We start from the raw sequence: 21,216 nt of genomic DNA on the forward strand, positions 1-21,216 counted from the left end.
AATTAAGGAAGACCATTATTGGAGATTACCAATGAATTAGTCTGGACACAAAACCAACATATTAACTATAACCCGCTGATCAGTCAGGATATAGTGCGGATCTATACCCAACTGTATAGACCCACCAACATATAGGGTACCCAGGCACTTTGGCCAAATAATTAAAGGTCCGATTTGTACCCGACCCACATAGTAACCATATCTAGTCCATGGATTAGCATTCGGAACAATCGGTATGCTTTGATATGTCTCAACATTAGAGTATTTCAAGATATATCAAGTGTATAATCTATTGGAATACGAATAGAGTGTTTAGTAGAAAAGGGAAAAATCAGAATCAAAATAAAACATGAATAAAGGATCAACAATTATGTATCAGTGTTTATGAACATGAGTTGTTAGTGTGTAGCTGTCATAAGAATCTGAAATTTTTTTACTATTCTGAACTTAGAATAGGGGAAAAACTTGTAGGGTATACGATTTACTTCGGGTAGTTCACAGTTCCCTTACTCTGGCTTGATCCGCCTTGCTGGTGTTAAATCTATCAAAGAAAGATACTCATTTACTTAACTTACATCGTAATCGTATCTCAGACTGAGACCACGTAGCTCTTATCGTCTACCCGTACGACTCTATTTGACTCGTTTATAAGTTATCTAGAAAATAAGACACAAGTAATCATATAAATCACATAGCACATAAGTCACATAGTTGATTTATACTTACAGATATTTTTAGGTTCGGCGTTAGACCTATATTCACATTAACAAACCATATCTGATTTGTTTTCTAATTTTTCTGGGATTTATTAGCCTCATATTCATAATTAATAAGGTCTGAAATGAATAAATATCGAAAGCCGACTCGTCTTCGAAAGAAATTAATATTTGAAACTATTTTTAATGGAATCGGGTCATTTTTCTAAGTTTAAGGGCTTTCGTTTCGATTAAATCGGATAAACGGTTTAATTATTACGCAATAAATAAAAAAATCAATTAATGTTCAAAATAATTAATTATTCAAAAATAGTTGAACCTCAAATATATTTTTAAATAATTATCTAGGAAAAATCAAATTTTAAAATGATTTTTCCTTAATTTTTGAAATTAAATAGAATTTATTACAAATTATTCAATTAAATTGATTAATTATAAAATAATTAATCAATTTAAATAAATTATAAGTAATTAGAAAATAAATAAATAAATAAATAATTACATTTTTGAATTTCTAAAATTAGAAAATAGTTTAAATTTTTTTATAAAATAAATCAATTAATTAATCAAATTAATTAATTAATTTATTTAAATAATTAAAACTGAATTTTAAATTTTGTAAAATAAAAGTAACTCGAAAACGCCGCCTATAACGGCGATTTTTCGGCGAGCATAAACCGAGATCGTTCCCATACAAAACCTACACGAATAAACTCTAAATTCGATGATCTACACAGCCATAAGATCAAAAACACCAAACAATCAACTTATAACAAAGTCATAATTCGATTATGAACATCAAAAAAACCAATTAAAAATTTATACCTTTATACCTTTATTACTGATTTTGATGATAGATTAGAAGAATACAGGTTGAGAGTTTCAATTTGACTACTCGAACTTCTGATTTGGACACCAAAATCACCTCGAATTTGGCCTTTAATTCTTACTTGATAAGAACCCTAATTGCAGAGAAATTGGGGATTTTATGATTTTCTGAATATTTTTATAATTATTAAATAATTAATTAAAAGAAAATTAGCTATTTATAATTGAAATAAAATACCCCTAATAAAAATTAAGGCCCTAATTATAAATCCAATAAAATTAATTGGCGCTAAATTTTATAATTTTTGGGTATTAATTTTTAAATTTTAAATATCCAATAAATATAAAATATATGCCAAAAATTCCCAAAAATTGTGAATAATACAAAAATGGAAAGAAAAATAATACTTGATATTTTCATGATCCTATAAAAATAAAAATGTGATTTTTGTGGGCTTTTGACACCCGAAGGGGCCCCAAAAGTCATTTTTCGCGAAACAAAAAAATTTGTAAAACGACTGGATGTTCAGAATATCGCTATGGTATGAGCCATACCAGGCGAAATAAGGCCAATGATTTTATATGAATTATCAGCTATTAAAACATTGTTTGGGCCGTACAACTTTTGATATAAAAGCGTTTGACTTATAATAAAACACCTGATAATTACCCAGAACACATTCCGACAAAACAGAATACACGTAGCATATATAGGGTTTTATAACTCAAGACACTTAATAACATATTAAAACAAATAATTTCACATTTATTAAGATATAAAACACGCGTAATTTCTCAGTCGTTACAAGACTGATGCAGATGGAGCATTTCAGGTTAAAAGATATAATAAAAATCATAGTTGCATAATGGTAAATAAGCATAAGACTATTAGATCTGATTGGATTGCAAGAAGATACGGAAGTCAGAAATGGCTAATCCCAAAGGGAAACTTAGAGAAATTCAGCAGCAAATAAACGAATTACATGGTCTGATAATTACAAAATATCAATGTTGGTTGGCAAAAAAGAAGGCTCTTGCAGAGATTAATGGAGAATTGGAAAAATAGTATAAAAGATTGTATGACTATGGTAGTGAAATGTTGAGGTCCAATCCGGGTAGCACAATCAAGATCAAGGTTGATAAACCAAACTTGAATAGTCCTTCCATATTTCATAGAATGTATATTTTTTACCGCATTAAAGGAAGGATTTGCCAAGGGTTGCAGAAATGTAATAGGTTTAGATGGTTGCTTTTTAAAAAGTTATGTGAAAGGTGAGTTGTTATCCGTGGTTAGTAGAGACGGGAATGATCACATATTCCCAATAGCTCGGGCCATTGTAGAGGTTTAATCAACAGACTCTTGGGAGTGGTTTATTAAGCATTTAAAGGAAGACTTAAATCTGGATAATGGTTTTGGATTTACTCTAATGACCGATCAACAAAAGGTATAATCATATTTATTTATTAAATTACTTGAATTATATGCTTACTCTAATCCGGATAATGATTTATGAGAGGTGTATATATGTGTAGGATAATGATTTATGAGAGGTGTATATATGAGAGGTGTAGGAAAGAATCTACAATAAAAGAGATTATATGTCAAAGATTGACTGTAAAATTTGTCCCAGGATCATAAAAAAGTTAAATAATTCAATTGACATGACTAAATTTTGTAAGTCCACATGGACCGGTGGTGAAGAATGTGAGGTAAGAGACATCGATAGAGGCAGTGGGTTGTTAACATGGCTACCAAAACTTGTAGCTACAGAAGATGGGAGTTGAGATGTATTCCATGTACACATGGATGTCAAGCACTTTTTAGTTTGAATGACAATCCACAAGATAAAGTGAACTCATGTTATAGTAAAAGTGTCTACATGGAAGCTTACCAGCAACTTTTAAGATGTATGAAAGGTTCAATGCACTAGCCCATTACATGATATATTACCCCCTAAAGCAAGGAGGATGTCTGGCAGGCCTAAGAAACACCGAAGAAAGGAACATGGAGAAGAAGGTGCTGGAGAAAAATTAAGTAAAAAGGGAATATTGATGAAGTGTAGTTCATGTTTGACACCTGGACACAACAAGGCAACATGTACAACAACTCCAAAAGAGATAGAAGAGAAACAGATGGCTGCTATGGAGGCAAAAAGACGCAAGATGATGCGGCTAAAGCAAAGGCTGCATTAAAGGTAGTTTTAATCTATTTTAAGCCTGATTACTTCATTGATTATTGACTACTTCATTGTCAATAATTTTTAAAATGTAGAAGAAAGCTAAGTTGAGTAGTGAAAAGAAAACGCAGCAAGTAAAAAAAGGACTTTCAATTGCAATGAAAAATTTAAACCAGGAAGTTGGAGAAAATAAGAAGAGAGGGATATCAACAAAATAGGATAATATTAAAGTCCACCAAAGACCAGCTCCAGTTGGTATAAGTATTTTTACAAGTCTAACAGATGGCCAAACATACTACTCTACGACCACAAGGACAGTTAGGGTATTCACAACCTGCAACTACTAATCCAAGAAATTCAGGTGCCTCAAATGAAAATGCAAGTCAGCCATCTTCAAGTTCAAGAAAAGTCATGTTTAAAGGAAAGATGGTGGAAAATAAGTCATCTAATTAGTAGCACTTCAATGTTTAAGCTAAAAAATTTATGCACTTTTTTACCAGTATTATTTACAGGGATATTTATGTTATTGACTACATTTTTTCTGGGGTTTGTTCATGTTATTTTAATTTTAGTGTTATGACAGTAAGGGAACATAATTGCTCTTGAATTATCTGAAACATTTTTAGGACATAGGTAGATTATCTGTCTGAATTATATATGGGATAGAAGATTAAACTTTTAGTTTGTTCAAGTGATGTTAATTTTAGTGTTTAGACATTTAAATTTTACACTATCAAACTAGGGTAGTATGTGTTTATCTCATAACTAAAAATAAGTTTTTCATAATAGGCCCGAGGTCTGTGGTTTTTGTCATAATATTAATTCGTAGCAAATGTGTTTGGCTTTTGCGCCCAACAATGATGCATCTGATGTGCTAATTTATGAATGTTCAGCAGAAGGCCATGCAAGTTAATTATGATGTTGCGGGAGGAAAGCTTGGCTTTAGAGCTTAAGGGTGTGTTTAATTAGCCTAACTACTTGTGTTGTTAATATGTGTAAGATAATACTTGAATGATTGGAGTTACAAAAGTAGAGTCGATAAACATATGAATGTAAGATAAATTATATAATAAATAAAGTGTATACATTTCATCTATAACTTAACACAGTTACTTTGATTAAGGCATCTGGTACAATGTCCTTATTTTCTAAGTTTTAATATTTCAATGTTCCTTATTTGACGGTGTTGAGCCTACCAAACTATTATCTCCCAACACTCTTTCTTAAAGTATTAGATTAGTTTTAAGGTTTAAAATGTTGAACGAGTGCAACATAAGCATAAATAAGATATATGTATGAATATGTTTGAAATATATGCCACTATGAAGTACAACAAAAATAATCATATACTCGCATCACAAAAAATAATGTAAAACTGGTGCACTGGTGAGGTTACCACCTAATATTGGGGAGTAGTTGGAAAGATCAAAGGGACGTATAAAAATATTCCTTTTAATGTATATACTCTGCAAACTCATTTGAGTGAATTTCTATCTGAAATAACATGCCAATTTTTTACACAAGTAATATATTTGTATCTTATAGATATTACCTTCTGTTTGTACTGCTACAAGGGTGATAATACACTACTTTTTATTTACTAAAAAGAAAAAAAGGATGATAAAGATAATTAAAAGTAAACGGCTGTTTGTTAGGATCTTAACAAAATGATTAAAATCAGAAAAACAAAAAGTTAAATGATTTAAGATAACGGATTTTTTGTTTAAGGACTTTAACTAAAAAATCCGGATAGTTTAAGGATTAATGAATTTATTTTTCCTTAAATGAAAGTATTTATTGGATTAAAAGTATTGATATATTTATATCAATACAAATATATTATTCAAAATCTTGTCATTATTCATTTTTATTTAAATGCAGTCTATAAAGATTTATTTTTTATTCACTAATACATTTAAGGAGATTATTTATTAGCCTGTTCTTCCAAATCGAAATTAGAAAAAATACTCATTTATTAAAGTTTTTCATTTGTCAAACATTCTTTACCGAGTTTCTACTGTACAAGGAACTTCCCGTATCTTTATCATTGAGCTGGCCAATCCACCGATCCAGTGCGGTTCATTAAATTATGATTAGTGAATAACTAATTTACGAACTGTAATATTGTCATTTGCCGACAAATTAATGTGACACTTGCGCTAATTGCGGATTCCCTCTCCGGTTTGAGTTTTTTTTCCTACCGCATGATTGTCCATGTTGTAATTGTATTGCGATTTACTAAAATCCTAAATTTTCAAAAAAAATGTAAATAACGTAGAGGTCCACACACGGTCCTTAAGGCTGTATTTGGATAGGGTTGGGAAGGGGTGGGTTGGGCTGAGCTGGGTTGGGGCTAATGGAACCCTGTTTGGGAAAAAAAATAAAGCAGGGGTTGAATTTGCTGGGGGTCCTGTAAGAGATTGGAAAGGGTTGCTTCCCAATTCAAAAGTTAACAATTTCCAACACCCCAGATCGGGGTGTTTTGTGGCATCATATTTTTTTTCCAACTCAATAGATATTACTCTCTCTCATACTTTCTCTCTCTTCTCCCTAGCTTCTCTCTCCCCCTCTTCCTCTCTTTCCTCTCCCTTCACTTCCTCTTTCTCTCCCAACTTTAACACCACAAATATGAATAAATTGAATTATTCTTCTATGTAATTTTTATTTTGCATGAATTTAAATTTGAAATTTTCTTAGATAGCATTTGTAAACATTGATTTATTTGATTTCAATTCTAGAATTTGCAATCCGGAATTTAAATTCAAATTTTTTTGTTTGAAAATTCAAGAAATTGAATTTCAAAACTTTGTTTTAAGGGTTTTTCTAAAACTTGAAATATTATTTTTTTTGTCAGAAAATTGAAATATTAATTTTAATTTTATATATTCCAGGATAAATTGCTGAAAAAAGATCCTTGAAAAAATTTTCAAAAATTTTTTTGGTGAAAAAGTTCTCGTAAAATATTTTCCCGGAAATTTTTCGTTCTAGAAAATTATCTTATAAGAATTTTCATCTAGAAAAAAGTTTTCACGAAAAACTTTCCCAAGAAAAAGTTTTCGGGAAAACTTTCTCGAGAAAATATTCCCGAGAAAAGTTTCTCGAGAAAAAAATTACGATTTCAGGAAAAACGTTCTCGGAAAGTTTCCAGAAAAAAGTTTCGCGGGATTTTTTTTCCGGAAAAAGAGTTTTTGAGAAAAATATTTGCGAGAAAAAATTCTCGGGAAAAAAATATAAAGAAAAAATTCTCAAAAAAAATTTCTCAAAAAATTTCTCGAGAAAAAAATTTCTGCAAAAAATTTCTCAATAAGAATCTTAACTTTTTTCAAATTTTAAAAATTTGGATGCAAGTCTAATTTTATTTTGATTTATATTAAAAAATATATATTATCGAACCTCCACTCACAAGTCTCCATCTAAATGAGGTAAGAGTTGAATACCTTCTTTATCAACCCTCACATCCAAATAATATAGGGATTCAAACTACTCTAACCTAACCCAACCGAACCTATCCCATCCTAACTCAACCCAGCCCTTCACTCCTCAACCCCCAATGCAAATAAAGCCTAAAAGTTCAAATAATTTGTCTACAAAAATGAGGCCAAAATTTTGTCAATTTCCATGTTAATTTAACAGTTTTTCCATTGTCGGTCTAATATATATAAAATTTTGTACGTTTAACTTATTTTGATTGACTTATATTTTTAATAATGATGAATCCGTTGTATTTACAACAACTATACTAATCACACCAACAATAAGTATATTAATAACTGGGCATAAAGTTAGTGAGACATTTTATTCATGAGTTGAAATCACTAATTTAACCATATATATAATATTTATATTTTTATTAAAAAAAATTTTTTGGTTGGAATCGAACGTGACTAGGTATAAAATTAGTGAGAATTTTATTCATGAGTTGAAATGATTAATTTAACACTATATATAATATTTATATTTATATAAGAAATTTATTGTTGGTTGTTAATTACAAGGTTTGATTGTGTGTCTTGAAGAAGTTTGTTAGGTCACACACACTGTAGAGGGGTGAATACAGTGTATAGTACAATCAAATCGAACTTTAATAACTCAAGTAACAGAAAACAAACTTTATTGAAACAATAAACTCTGTTACATTATGGAACTGTTCTCTCTCAGTGATGAACAAATATCACGACAGCTGCTGAGTTTGATGGAACATGACTAACCCTTTTTTTAAATAATCATTCCTCTTTTTGCAAGCAAGATTTTCAGAAGTTAATCTTTCACATGTTAAAGTTTGATCTCTATAACTAATGAACATGGTTTTAAGATATCTTCTTAACTCATTAATATCATCAGTATGAAAGGCATAAGTAGTTTGAGGTACCTTTAATTCAGCAGCTTCAGAACTGCTTTCAGCACTTGCCTTATCAGCATTTGCCATCAAGGCATAATTCTCCTCACTTTCAGAATCTGAGGTGTCTGTCCAGCTTTTCTTCTTTGTGACAAGAGTCTTGCCTTTGTCACTCTTCACTTTCTTGCAATCAGGAGATATGTGGCCTTTCCCACCACAGTTGTAGCATTTGACATTTGTATAATCTCCTCTGTCAGACTTTCCTCCTCTTCCTTCAGATTTTCTGAAATTCTTCTTATCAGAACTTGTGCCTTTCCTGGAAAACTTCTTTCCCTTCCTGAACTTCCTGTATGCAATCTTTGTGATCCCTTTCACCATAAGAGCACACAGCTTCATCATCTCTTCATCAACATCCGTCTCAGGCAAGCTTTCAGATTCTGAGTCATCATCACTTTCAGAACTTGATGACTCAATATCAGACTTTGTGAAGAGAGTTTTACCCTTGTCTTTCCTTGAGGTAGCTTCCTTGGGGGATTCTTCTTCGACCTTAAGAGCAACTGTCCTTCACTTTTCTCCTTTCCTCTTGCTTCTTTGTTCTATCTCAAGTTCATGAGTCTTGAGCATTCCATAGATTTCATCAAGAGTTGTTTCATCAAGATTATAGTTGTCTCTTATTGTTGTTGCCTTCAAATCCCAGCATTTAGGAAGAGCTAACAGGAATTTAAGGTTTGAATCTTCAAGATCATACTCCTTATTAACCAGTGACAAATCATTCAAGAGTTTGACAAATCTATCATATAAATCAGTCAATGACTCATTAGCCTTTGAGTCAAAGTGTTCATACTCTTGAGTGAGTATTGTCTTCCTGTTTTTCTTGATCGTATCCATTCCTTGACATCTTGTTTCCAAAGCATCCCATATCTCCTTTGCAGTCTTGCAGTTTATTACCCTGTTTGACATTACATTATCAATAGCACTATGCAGTAAGTGTTGTACCTTAGCATCCTTAGCAATTGATGTAATATCTTCAGCAGTGTAATCACTCTTCTCCTTTGGTACAGACTTTGCTGCTTCACCTGCAACTGTAACTGCCTGCAACTGCAACTGCAACTGCGAGCTTGGTTGGTTTGTGAGGCCCTTCCTTGATTCTATTAAGATATTCTGGATCTGTAGCTTCCAGAAACATGGTCATCTTCACCTTCCATATGGCATATTCAGATGGTCTCAATATGGGAACTGTCTCATATCGGCTTTGAACTTGTGTCTTTGGAGGTTCTTCAGTTTTGGTGGGCTTAGTTGGAGTTTCTGTTTTAGACATGATTGTGTTTGGATCTTAAACTGTTTGTGCGTTAACACATAGGCTCTGATACCACTTGTTAGGTCACACACACACTGTAGAGGGGGTGAATACAGTGTATAGTACAATCAAATCAAACTTTAATAACTCAAGTAACAAAAAACAAACTTTATTGAAACAATAAACTATGTTACAGTATGGAACTGTTCTCTCTCAGTGATGAACAAATATCACGAGAGCTGCTAGGGTTACAATAAATAATCTTCTCGATTGTGATAACACTTTTAGTGTAAACCCTATGTCTGTGTTTATATACTACACAGTTACAAGATAATCGCTAATTGATATGGAATATAATTCTGCTTCCTAAAATATATCAATCAGATATCTTTTCTTCCAAGTATTCTATTCTTCATAGAATCCCTTCTTCATGCATATCTCTTCTTATGTTTGTCTCGATCTTCTTTCCTTTAACCAGCTGACTTCCTTATCTGAACGTCCTTCAGTACTTAAATTCTGATATCCATCTTCTGATGATTATCTCCTGATAATATAAGTACGGATATCCTTAAGTCCTGACTTACAGTAAGTACTGATTTATCCTGTTTAAGTAAGATCTGAAAACTAAACATAAATCACATTAGCCATGACATTATCAAATATATCTAACAAAGTTATATTTGTTATTAAATATATTAGTTAATTCACGTGCTTGTGCATCTCACGGTTCCTTTAACATTTTTATATTTATAATTATATTATATAAATTTTATCAAAAATATGATGTAAATAATTAAATATTTAACAATAAATATATGAATATTATTTTAATTTGAATGTGTATAATTTAAAGATAATATCAAATACTAAAATTGTATGATTGAAACTTGAACTATTAACTTTAGTTTTAACTTTATAAATAATATAAATATTTGTTATGGTATGATTCGAACATGAGAAATATAAATTTTTGTTGTTGGAGGGATTTGAACTTGAAAGTTTGGGGAGTGCATTATTTTAATATTGAATAATATTTATTATTGGTGAAATTCGATTCTTGAAATTTATTTTTATTTTTATAAATAATAATATAAATGATAATATAAAGTATTAGCTTTAACGACACTAGTTTCAGAAGGATGAGTATTTCTCTAGCAAGTTCCTCCGGTGTCTTTACCCACTATTAAATTAGATTGGGAAATGATATTCCGATAGTAGTTTTTCTATTTTCAAAGAACAATAGCCTTACTCATGTTCCTTGCATTAATATCTTGTACCATATTCTCACAACAAATATTACATGTAGTTCTGAAAATAATATTTTTTCTTTTATATTTAGATTTGTTAATTATTTGGATAAACAGTTTTAATAGATTTTGTTATTTTTATGACCACCAAATTAAAAAACTTGATAATTATTTCTTAGTCAAATTTACATATATGTTCATTTAAAAGATATATATATATATATATATATATAACATATCATAATGTATGATAGAAAATTCTTTTAAGTATCACATCCAATAAAATATTTTAAATGATTATAAAAAATATCTTTTTAATGATCCTCTCCTATCATGGTATTGTATAAAGATTTTTTTTTAATTGTGAGATTACATTCAATTTAAAAATTTTTACAAACTCAATAGTTTTTTTTAGTAAAAGATAAATTTCATTACTAAGAAATGTCATACAAAAGAGCCTCCAACAACGTATTTGAAGGAGACGTTAGAACATTTTGACAATTTAGAGAACATGGTAGTTTAGCTACTAAATGAGCGATCCCATTCGTTTGTCTTTTAACAAAGGAAATTGAATAACCTGGTCTAGAATCAAGAATAATGCGACAGGCATTCAAAATAGAACCAACTTCCAGTAAATTATCATGGGAACCTTGCAGGGCTCGAATAGAGAGCAGTGAATCTGATTCAATGATCACTCTATCATGATTCAAGGTTAGGAGCCAGTGAAGACTTTCAAGAATGGCAAGAGCCTCCACTTCAAAGGTTGTGGTAATCATAGCTATACAGACCATTTTACCAGCCACAAACACACCAGCATGATCCCGAATTACCAAGCCCATCGTGAAAGAAATTGCTCCCAGACTCACTGATGTATCTACATTCAGTTTGAGAACTCCATTTTCTGGTTTTGTCCACTTAACTGGTGTATGGATAGTAGGACTCGGGTTATTGGTCATTTGACAAGAACGCTGGTCTTTGGCCTCCCTCTAATCAGATATTGTCTTGGCACTCCACTCCATAGCTACAGCTACAGTGCCTACTTTGTTCTCCCATACTTTCTTTTTACGAAAGAACCAAATTCCCCAAAAGTACTCTAGCAATTGCCAAAGCCTCATCAGCTGGGACTAAACTAGCATAGTAAGTACCAAGATGGGGCAAACTCCAGAATAATGCCAACATGCCAGTGCAAACAGACAAGTAAAAAAGACATGTAGAAGGTCTTCAGTACCCGAGTTACACATTGGACAGTCGAGAGGGAGACACACACGCCTGGTGCTTAATCTGCTTCGAACTGGAATGCTGTTTCTGTAGAATTGCCATAGAAATAGCTTTATCTTATGAGGTACGTCTAGTCTCCAGAGCTTACTCCATCCATTCGATTGAGTAACAGACCCAGTACCAACATCTCGGGCATGCCAAAATTGATATCCCGTCTTGACTGAGTACTTGCCATTTATTGTTTTTGACCAAGCTAAATGATTTGCCGCTGGGACAGTAGGAATATGCGTTGACAATATCAAAGCTGCATCATAGATAACATATCTACTACTTTATTCTCATCCCACTCCCTTACATTTTGCAGAAACAGCTGAGCCACAACTGTGGTGTTATCAACATACTCCCGATATTGATCGACTCGAAAATCATCCTTGCCAACTAGCCATGGGTCCTGGATACAGTTGATCGATTCACCATCCCCTAAAACCCACCTGAAACCCTGCATAACTTTGTTTTTTGCTGTAATGATTCCTTTCCAGATAAAGCTTGACCCTGGGACCACTCTTGCCTGTAAATTATGAGAATTTTGGAAATACTTTGCTTTGAATATCCTCGACACAAGAGACTGGGGATTATGAATGAAATTCCAAACATGTTTGGCAATGAGAGCAATATTATAACCATAGAGGTTACGGAAGGCCAGCCCTCCATGACACTTTGACATACTTAACCTATCCCAAGCAACCCAGTTAATACCCCTCCTATCCGTAGATCCCGATTGCCACCAATACTTATTCATCATCACCTCCATTTCACTAAACAAAGATCTGGGCAAAAGAAATGAAGACATGCAGTACGAAGGAATAGCTGTGGCAACATTTTTGATCAACATTGACTTACCTGCACGAGAAATTTTCTTAGCCTTCCACCCTTGCAAACGTTTCCACATCCTCTCTTTAATAAAGCTAAAAACTCGTTTTTTCGATCTACCAACTAAAGATGGCAGGCCCAGGTACATGCTTCTTTGCAAAACATTATTGACCCCCAGAATGGCGGATATCTCAGCTTCCCTGTCTTGATTGACATTTGTACTGAAAAAATCCCTGATTTCTGATAGTTGATTGACTTTCCGGAAACGCTTGCATAATCATCCAAAATAGACCTAACAGCCTCTGCTTCGTGATTATTTGCACGAAAAAATAGGAAAGAATCATCAGTAAATAACAGATGAGAAATAACTGGGGCAGAACTGCTGACCTTAATACCATGAATAACTTCCTTAGATACAGCTTTAGACATTGCAAGAGAAAGACCCTCCACACATAAGAGAAAAAGATAGGGGGAGGGGAGCTCCCTGTCTATTTTCTCGTGTAGGGTTGATGGGACCAATAGATGCACTGTTAAAACAGAAGTCATACGAAACTGTTGTCACACACAACATCATCCAATTTACCCATTAAGAACAAAATCCCATAACCTGCATTCTTTTTTTCAAATATCCCCACTCCACTCTGTCATAAGCCTTCGAAATATATAATTTAAGCGCCACATCGCCCTCACTTCCTCGAACTGATTTCTTCATATGATGAATGAGCTCGAAAGCAATCAACACATTATCATTTATACTCCTGTTTGGCATAAAAGCAACCTGGTTCTCAGTAATAACTTGGGGAAGGATGCGTTTTAAATAGTTTGCTAAGACTTTAGATAAAATCTTATACAAAACATTGCACAGGGCTATGGGACGGAGGTCTCTCATACGACAAGCATTTTCTTTTTTGGGAATGAGCACGACGTTAGTATCATCAAGATTTGCTGGAAATGAACTTGTACTTAACCAATCTCTACAACATGTGTAAACCTCCTTGCCTAAAATAGGCCAAAATTGTTGGAAAAAAGCGGGGTTTAGTCCATCCGGACCACTTGCTTTGTCCGGGTGCATCTGTTTGACAGCATTAGTGAATTCTACAAAAGGTAATTCCGCCATTAGCATCTGGTTGTGAGCATCAGTCATGCATCTATTCTCCTCAGCAGCTTGCAGGTTCGAGTCATGCTGATCACCTCTGAAAATATCCAGGAAATACTCTTTAAGCATATTACACATCCCATCTTTATCATTCACTTGAACTCCATTGTCAATTTCTAGAAACGGAATAAGATTTGTCTTCCTTCGAGTAGAGGCTAAGGCGTGGAAAAACTTAGTGTTAGCATCCCCTTCTGCCAACCAAAAGACTTTAGCCCTCTGCTTCCAATAAATTTCTTCATGGAGTAGCAACTCATTCAACTTTTCTTTCTCTTCAAAGTACATTTTTACTCCTCCACTGTCAATACGATTCCCAAGCTTAGTTAACAGCTCTCTCTGCTTCTTCACTTTGTCACGAAATTTGTGGAAGAAGTTTCTCCCCCAACGAGCCATAAAACTTGAAACGGAGAGGAGATTTGGGAGAATATGAGATGGAGGACGAGCAAGCCAAAAATTAGTTGTTTCTTTATGAAAGCCTGGCTCTTGAAGCCACGTATTTTCAAAACAAAATCGGAACTGCTTCCGGGAAAGAGCCACACTAAACAGGTCCAGCAGGATGGGATCATTATCTGAAACAGAAGTATGGATAACTGAGAGCTTACATAAAGGGAATTGGTGCAACCAAGAACAAGAAGCAAAGGCTATGTCCAATCGCTCTTTAACCCACTCATTAGTGCCACGAGATTTCTCCCAGGTGAATTTACCCCCTTGTAGATCAATTTCTACCAGTAGAGATTCATCAATAGCAGCTTGGAAGCCATTCATAAGAGATTGGGAATGAGGAGTACCCCCCACTTATTAGAAGCAGACAACAGATCATTAAAGTCCCCAATGATAGTCCAAGGCAGCTGAGACATACCAGCCAACATACGAATAAGGTCCCAAGAGTTCTTCCTACGGGCTCTCTCTGGGAAGCCATTAAAACAGGAAAGAGACCACACAGCAGCACTATTATGAAAAAAATTAACATTCACATGATTTTGAGAATAACTAGTGATTTCACAATTCATATTATTTTTCCAAAAGATTGCCAACCCACCACTACGACCTACTCTATCTACTGAAAAGCATTAAGAAAAACCAAGCTTGACTCGCAACTCCTCAATTTTATTTGCATAAGAAATAGTTTCAGATAAAAAAAGAAAATCAGGTTTGTGAGCCTTAATAAGGTCACCAAGAGCTCGAACTGTGCGAGGGGAACCAACCCTCGACAGTTCCAACTAAGGACATTTATTGAGGATGGGTAGCCTGCCTTGTAAGCGTAGCCAAATCAGAATTAGAAAAAACTGGACAATCAAAATTAAAAAGCCCGATTTCAGAAATTACCCCGTTATTGCCACCTTCTATTTCCATAAAGCTATTGCCATCGGGGCCTCTTCTCCTTTTATTACGTTCCTCAATATTGAGCCTAGTCAATTCATCTTCAGAAGGCCCATTATGGTTCTCAAAATTGGCCGCCAATATTGCCTCGTCTTTATTGTTATGATGAAATCCTGGATTGATAGCTTTATTGGATAATGCACTGCTAAAATTTCACCCTTGAATACCAGATTGCACAATCTGTTTACCAGGATACCCTGAAACGTGCTGATTAAAATTTGAATTTCCATGAATCCCGTCCCAATCAGCATCTCTCTCATCATGGAGAAATTTACTACGGTCTTGCCCCACCGATCTCCTTGCCTGAGCACGAAGCCATGTCCCCCATTCCCTAGCGTCATCCTTGACATTCGAGCTAAGTTTCTTGTAACAGATACGTTCAGTATGAGTCACAAGGCCACAAATAAAGCAGAAGTCTCCAAGTCTCTCGTACTTGCACTGGACAATGCATTCCGACCCATTCCTTTTGCATATTTTTTTCTTACGCTTTAATGGCTGCCTTACATCAATACTAATTTTGACCCGCACGCACTCACGCCAGATGCTAGAGTTGTTATTAGGATCATACGAAATAAACGAACAAACGAAATTACCAAGTTGTTTCCCGGCTATCTCAGTTATCAATCCCGAAGGAACGCCAAATAACTGAATCCAGAATTGTAAGTTAAATAATGGATCCTCACCAATACCAATCCTGTTGAGGACGGACATTGCACCATCAAAAGACCAAAGACCTCCATTTAAAACCCATTCCATATCATCAATGTGATAAAACTGGAACAAATAGATGCTTGGCTTTAGATCCTTTATATGTATTCCTCTTGCTGGGCGCCAAATATCTGCAATCTTAGACTTCATTGCCCTGACATTCAAGCTCTTCTCTGTCAAAAAATGACCCACAAGACATGTTCCAAACTTGTTGGATACATCCTCCGCCTCTTCGTCGAAAATGAATTCTGTATTCTCCTCATCCTCGATTCCCATTTTTGCCATCCTCTTGTTGATATCCTCGACTCTCGCCATAACAAAACTCTCACGTTCTTATTGAGAAGAAAGGAGAGAAAAACAAAGGCTCTCACTGCATTGGAGAAAAAAAAAATATCAAAGGCTCTTTATAAACTCAATAGTTAAAAATTCTCTTAAAATTCTTAAAAGTATCTTAGAACAAAGGTCGTCTTCAAGCAAAGGTTCTCTTACATTTTTTAAAATAGCTAAGATCTCTTCAAATGGCTAAAATTATTTTAAATTTTACCTTTTGTACAAAATAAATTCTTAACATCTTAATATTTATTTAATAATTTTTTTTATGAAAAGTTAATTATAATTTTTCTTTTTTAGATAAATAGATTTTTTTTACAAGGACCATAATATGATTTCATTATGTCTTTTTACGAATGATTTTCATTTTTGTAGAAAAGCGTTAGAAAGTGAATAAGATTCTCTTTTTTTCCGACGCGAAATTAAAAAATTCAGTATTATTTCTTACTCAGATTTTGTTATCCAATTAAAAAATGAAGATTCTGTTACATATCATAGTTAATAAAATATTTTTAAGTGGTTAAAAATATATTTTTAATGACCATCTTCTATCATCGTATTGTATAAAGAAAATATTTCTAAATAGTGAGAATACTGTCAATTTAAAATATTTTACAAATTCAAAACTTAAAGATTCTCTTAAAAATTCTTAAAAGTATTTATAACAAATGTTTTCTTCACAAAAAGGTTCTCCTAATTTTTTTGAAATTTTTTTTCAGTTCTCTTAAATTGGCTAAAGTTTGCCTTATGTACAAAGCAAATTTTTGACTTCTGACTTCTGACATCTTAATTATTATATTTTTTAAAAATTTAGAAAAAGGTAATTATAATTTAAACTTTTTTATTTAGATAAATATATTTTTTTACTAGTACGATAGTATAATTTCATTATGTCTTTTTATGTATGATTTTTATTTTTATTTTGGCAAATGAATAAGCAGTTTTTGATAACTCCTGGTGGATAATCAATCCCAACCTTGGAGAATCCCAGCATGTGTGGCAGTTGCCCAAATACATGACATGGACAACTATCACCCATCAATCATGAGAATAATTAAGGCACGTGTCAGAAGATCCTCAAAACATTCCTCAGCCAGTCCTACACTGACACGTGTAAAACATCCACTTCAGCCAGGTGTCCTCCGCTCCCAGAATCGATGGTTATGATTCAAAGGTACCAACCCCTAAACCCTATCCTTGGGCTATAAATAGCCCAAGAAGGTAAGGTTTTGAGGCTAATCACTCTCACACACCCATATACACACACAACCACCTTGCATTCCTATATATCTTCATCTTCCCCAAAATCGAGTTCTTACTCTCACACCGGAGGCGCCGCGGGACCCAGACCCCCCTTCCGGTGTTGTTTTGCAGGATCCCCATGACAGCTACACCTCCACATCAGTGAAAGATCCAGGCACGACGTCGAAGGAGCGGCCCCACCACCAGGAGTTATCATTTGGCGCTAGAAGGAGGGGCTCTCCATCCTTGGGTCTCGGTGCCCCTGGATTCACCTTCATCAGCAAGCTCTTGAAAGAGTCTATTTATTTAACTTGTAAGAACCCAAGTAACCAAACTCTTCCATAAACATGAATGTTATTTAAGCCACGTTTGTGTGTGCTCGTTGTTTTAGGCCACGTTTGTGTGAGCCCTGTTTTGTTGATTTAAGCCACGTTTGTGTATGCCATTGTTAGTTTTGATCATTTTAGAACCCCGATTTTGCTCTAGTTTACATATTGCCTTTGTGTTCTAAAACCCCACTACAAATATTTTACCACATTGTTGGGTAGTCCGAGAAGATTGTTTAATCTAGTCCTAGAAAGCCATTTGTTACTGCTTGTTATTGTTTGGGATAGTTTCTACGATTTTCGAAAAGCAACCTTAAATCCATATTATTAGTTGGAAACTTTTGTTAGTTGTTGTCAGTATTTTTGAGAAATGGCAAGACCAGGAAAGCATACTTCTGGGAGACCATCTGCTAGTACTTAGGTCCAGGAGCCGGACCACTCCCAGGCCCTTGATCCAGGAGCCGACAGAGAGGCATTCCAGGAGCAACCATTGCAACACACTCCCGTTGTGGAGAGAATTGTAAACACTAGAGATGCCAGAAGCCTTATTGAGCTGAACCAATACAAATACACTAATGTCTCGGTGGCCGAAGAGCACATGGCCAACCTTACAAGTGATGAACTGGCAGAAGCAATCCGGATCTACAGGCAGGAGCAACCCGGCTCCAGGAAGAAGCCGAACTTGAGGAAGAACCGGAGGAGTCCGGGGACTCCCAGCAATCTAAGAGATCTGTCTTTGACCGGATTGGAGCTAAGGGAAAGAAAAGCAAGAAGGACCAGGGTAATAAGAAAGAAGCAAAAGCTACTAAACAGAAAACGTTGGAAGAGATGCGGGAACAAATCAGAAAAGAAGAAGAAGCAAAGCTCGAGCTAAAAATAAAAAAAAAAGAATGCAGTTAGAAGAAGAAAAACTACTGGCCAAGTCTAGGACCAAGAGAACCCGGAGGGATCCCACTCTGGAGCTGATTTTTGATGATGAAGAAGAAGAGAAGCAGAAAGACTTAAAAGATATGATCTATGAATTACAAAGGAAGATGGACAGAGACTCAGGAGTAGAAATTGGGGAAACATTAACTCCTTTCAGCCACTCCTTGGAGGCCATTCCCCGGCAGCGGGACTTGAAGCACTACAATTTTGATTCTTTTGACGGTCTGGGAGACCCAGAGGAGCACTTGAACTACTTTGAGCAGATCACACAAATATATTACTATAATGACTTGACGAAATCAAGTTTCTTCGCATCAACTCTTAATGGAGGGGCCCAGAGATGGTTCAGCAGGATCCCCTCCCGCAGCATCCATAGTTGGAAGGAGTTCCGCGCATCTTTTCTCCAGAGATTTCGAGCAAAAAAAACGCATAAAATACATATGTGTCACCTGGAAACAATCCGGCAACATGACAATGAGTCTCTCTCAGCATATATGTGCCGGTTCCAGGAAGCTATCAACAAAGTCTCGAGCTTGGATGAGCACGAAGCTCTGAGCATTTTTAGGAGAAACTTGGACCCGGAGCATAATGAGAGATATATTGTAGAACTGATCAATAAGGAGCCACAAAGTCTGCCAGCATCTTACTCCATGGCTTCCAGATTTATAAAGGAAACCGATGTACTCCAGGCAATGAGGATGACCCGGAGTGGGGGATCCAGGAGTAAGAACACTCATGACCGACTGAAAGGGTGTTACCATTAGGACAAGAAGTTCAAACAAAACCATCATAACCAAGAAAGACAAACTACTCCAGTTTTTCAGAGACTCGGTCCTAAGCCGGTGTCCAAGAGCGACCCAGGACCGGCGAAGCAGCCCCGGGAGCCAAAGCAGGAGCCGGACTAGACTCCTCTCAACATGACCCGGGAAAAAATCTTGAAGGAGGTAAAAGACAAACCTTTCTATTATCCTCTGAAGCCGATGCAAACTCCTCATTGAGGACCAAGTGAAGAAAGGAAATATGAATAAATACCTAGTCCGGGACAACAACAACAACAAAGGGGAGGTGCAGAAGAGAGGAAATAACGTAGTTAATGTAGTCCTAGGAGGCTCCCACTCCCCACCATGGAGCCCGGACTTCGGCGAAGAAGTGCTCTCAATCCAATCACTCCCAGATATGGTGATATCCTTTAGAAGTAAGGACTGTGAAGGAGTAAACCCTAATCACAATGCAGCTTTAGTTGTCATCTTGGACATCTTTGATAATGAAGTAAGAAGAATGCTCATAGATAATGGTTCCTCAGTAAATATTCTCTTCAAGCACACAGTGGATCAAATGCAGTTAGGGAGCGTCCGCTCAAATGATTGCCGAGAGGATCTACTCTATGGGTTCGGACAAAACTTAGTCCCGATTCAAGGGACTTTATATCTACCAGTCATTTTTAGAACTGCTGCTAACCAAGTAACTCATGTCATCAAGTTCTATGTCATCAACACTCCTTCATCATACAATGGAATTATCGGCATGTCAGCTCTAACTATGATGCAAGCAATAACTTCAATCTCCCATCTCAAAATCAAGTTCCCAACTCCGACAGGAGTCGGTGAGATAAAAGGAGATTATGGAGTTGACGAAACATGCTACAGTCAGGGGTTAGTAATGGCAGAAACCCACCAGGACAACAAGAGGATGGACATAGTCCTTCGCAAACAACAAAACATCAAGAAGCACCGACCCCGGCCAAGGGAAGAAACAATAAATGAAGTACAACTCATTGAATCAAGTCCGAACCAAGAAGCAAACATGCCAAGTTTGCAAGGACCGGCAAGCAACCAAGTCATGGTAGTCGACAAGGCAAATCAGGTCCTAGACCAAGCTAGTCCTACCATGCAAGCAACCAAAGCAAAAAAAACAAAACAGGTGAACTCCTACCTGAAAAAGAACTCTGAAGCCCGAATTCATCAAATGGTTTCAAACAAAGAACAAGCAAAAATCGAAGCTGCAGTTAAAACAGAAGAAGTCCAGATTGATGAAAGTAGTCATAACAGGAAGGTGAAAGTTGGGTCAGGACTCGAGGAGTCCTTCAAAGAAAGACTAATGTCCTTGCTCTGGGAGTACAAAGATGTTTTTGCCTGGAGTCCAAGAGACATGCCCGGACTACATGAGTCCATAGCAATGCACAACTTGGATGTCAACCCCAACAGAAAACCAGTCAAACAGAAGAGAAGGAATTTTGCCCCGGAGAGGCAAAAAGCCATAGACGAAGAAGTGGAGAAACTACACAAATCAGGAATCATCAAAGAAATCAATACCCGGAATGGCTAGCTAATGTTGTTATGGTGAAGAAGTCCAACGTCAAATGGAGAATGTGTGTGGACTACACTGATCTGAATGATGCATGCCCGAAGGACCCATACCCTCTCCCCAATATTGATCAATTGATAGATGCTACCTCCGGACA

The 21,216-nt window shown here is 35.3% G+C and overlaps 2 protein-coding genes across 2 annotated transcripts; both read right to left on the minus strand.

Moving 5' to 3' along the window:
• Window positions 1-11,035: 11,035 nt before the first annotated feature.
• On the minus strand, window positions 11,036-11,557 carry LOC141690845 (uncharacterized). The gene has a single exon (XM_074495604.1). It carries the CDS (start codon window positions 11,555-11,557, stop codon window positions 11,036-11,038), a length of 522 nt encoding a protein of 173 aa, XP_074351705.1.
• A 560-nt stretch (window positions 11,558-12,117) lies between these two features.
• Window positions 12,118-16,245, minus strand: LOC141690846 (uncharacterized). Its single transcript, XM_074495605.1, has 6 exons — window positions 15,390-16,245; window positions 15,095-15,335; window positions 14,702-14,790; window positions 13,297-14,636; window positions 13,077-13,241; window positions 12,118-12,957 (listed from the first exon to the last, which is right to left on the minus strand). Exons 1-6 carry the CDS (start codon window positions 16,243-16,245, stop codon window positions 12,118-12,120), a joined length of 3,531 nt encoding a protein of 1,176 aa, XP_074351706.1.
• Window positions 16,246-21,216: the final 4,971 nt, after the last annotated feature.

This window comes from Apium graveolens, chromosome 10 (assembly GCF_009905375.1).
Source record: "Apium graveolens cultivar Ventura chromosome 10, ASM990537v1, whole genome shotgun sequence".
Taxonomy (NCBI): Eukaryota; Viridiplantae; Streptophyta; class Magnoliopsida; order Apiales; family Apiaceae; genus Apium; species Apium graveolens.

Coding starts and splice junctions, on each gene's coding strand:
- LOC141690846 (XM_074495605.1), bottom strand. CDS start 16,245: ATGGCGAGAGTCGAGGATATCAACAAGAGGATGGCAAAAATGGGAATC. Junction 14,791..15,094: donor GATTTGGCTACGCTTACAAG/GCAGGCTACCCA, acceptor TTTTCATAATAG/TGCTGCTGTGTGGTCTCTTT. Junction 14,637..14,701: donor CCTTATTCGTATGTTGGCTG/GTATGTCTCAGC, acceptor GCTTCTAATAAG/TGGGGGGTACTCCTCATTCC.
- LOC141690845 (XM_074495604.1), bottom strand. CDS start 11,557: ATGACCAATAACCCGAGTCCTACTATCCATACACCAGTTAAGTGGACA.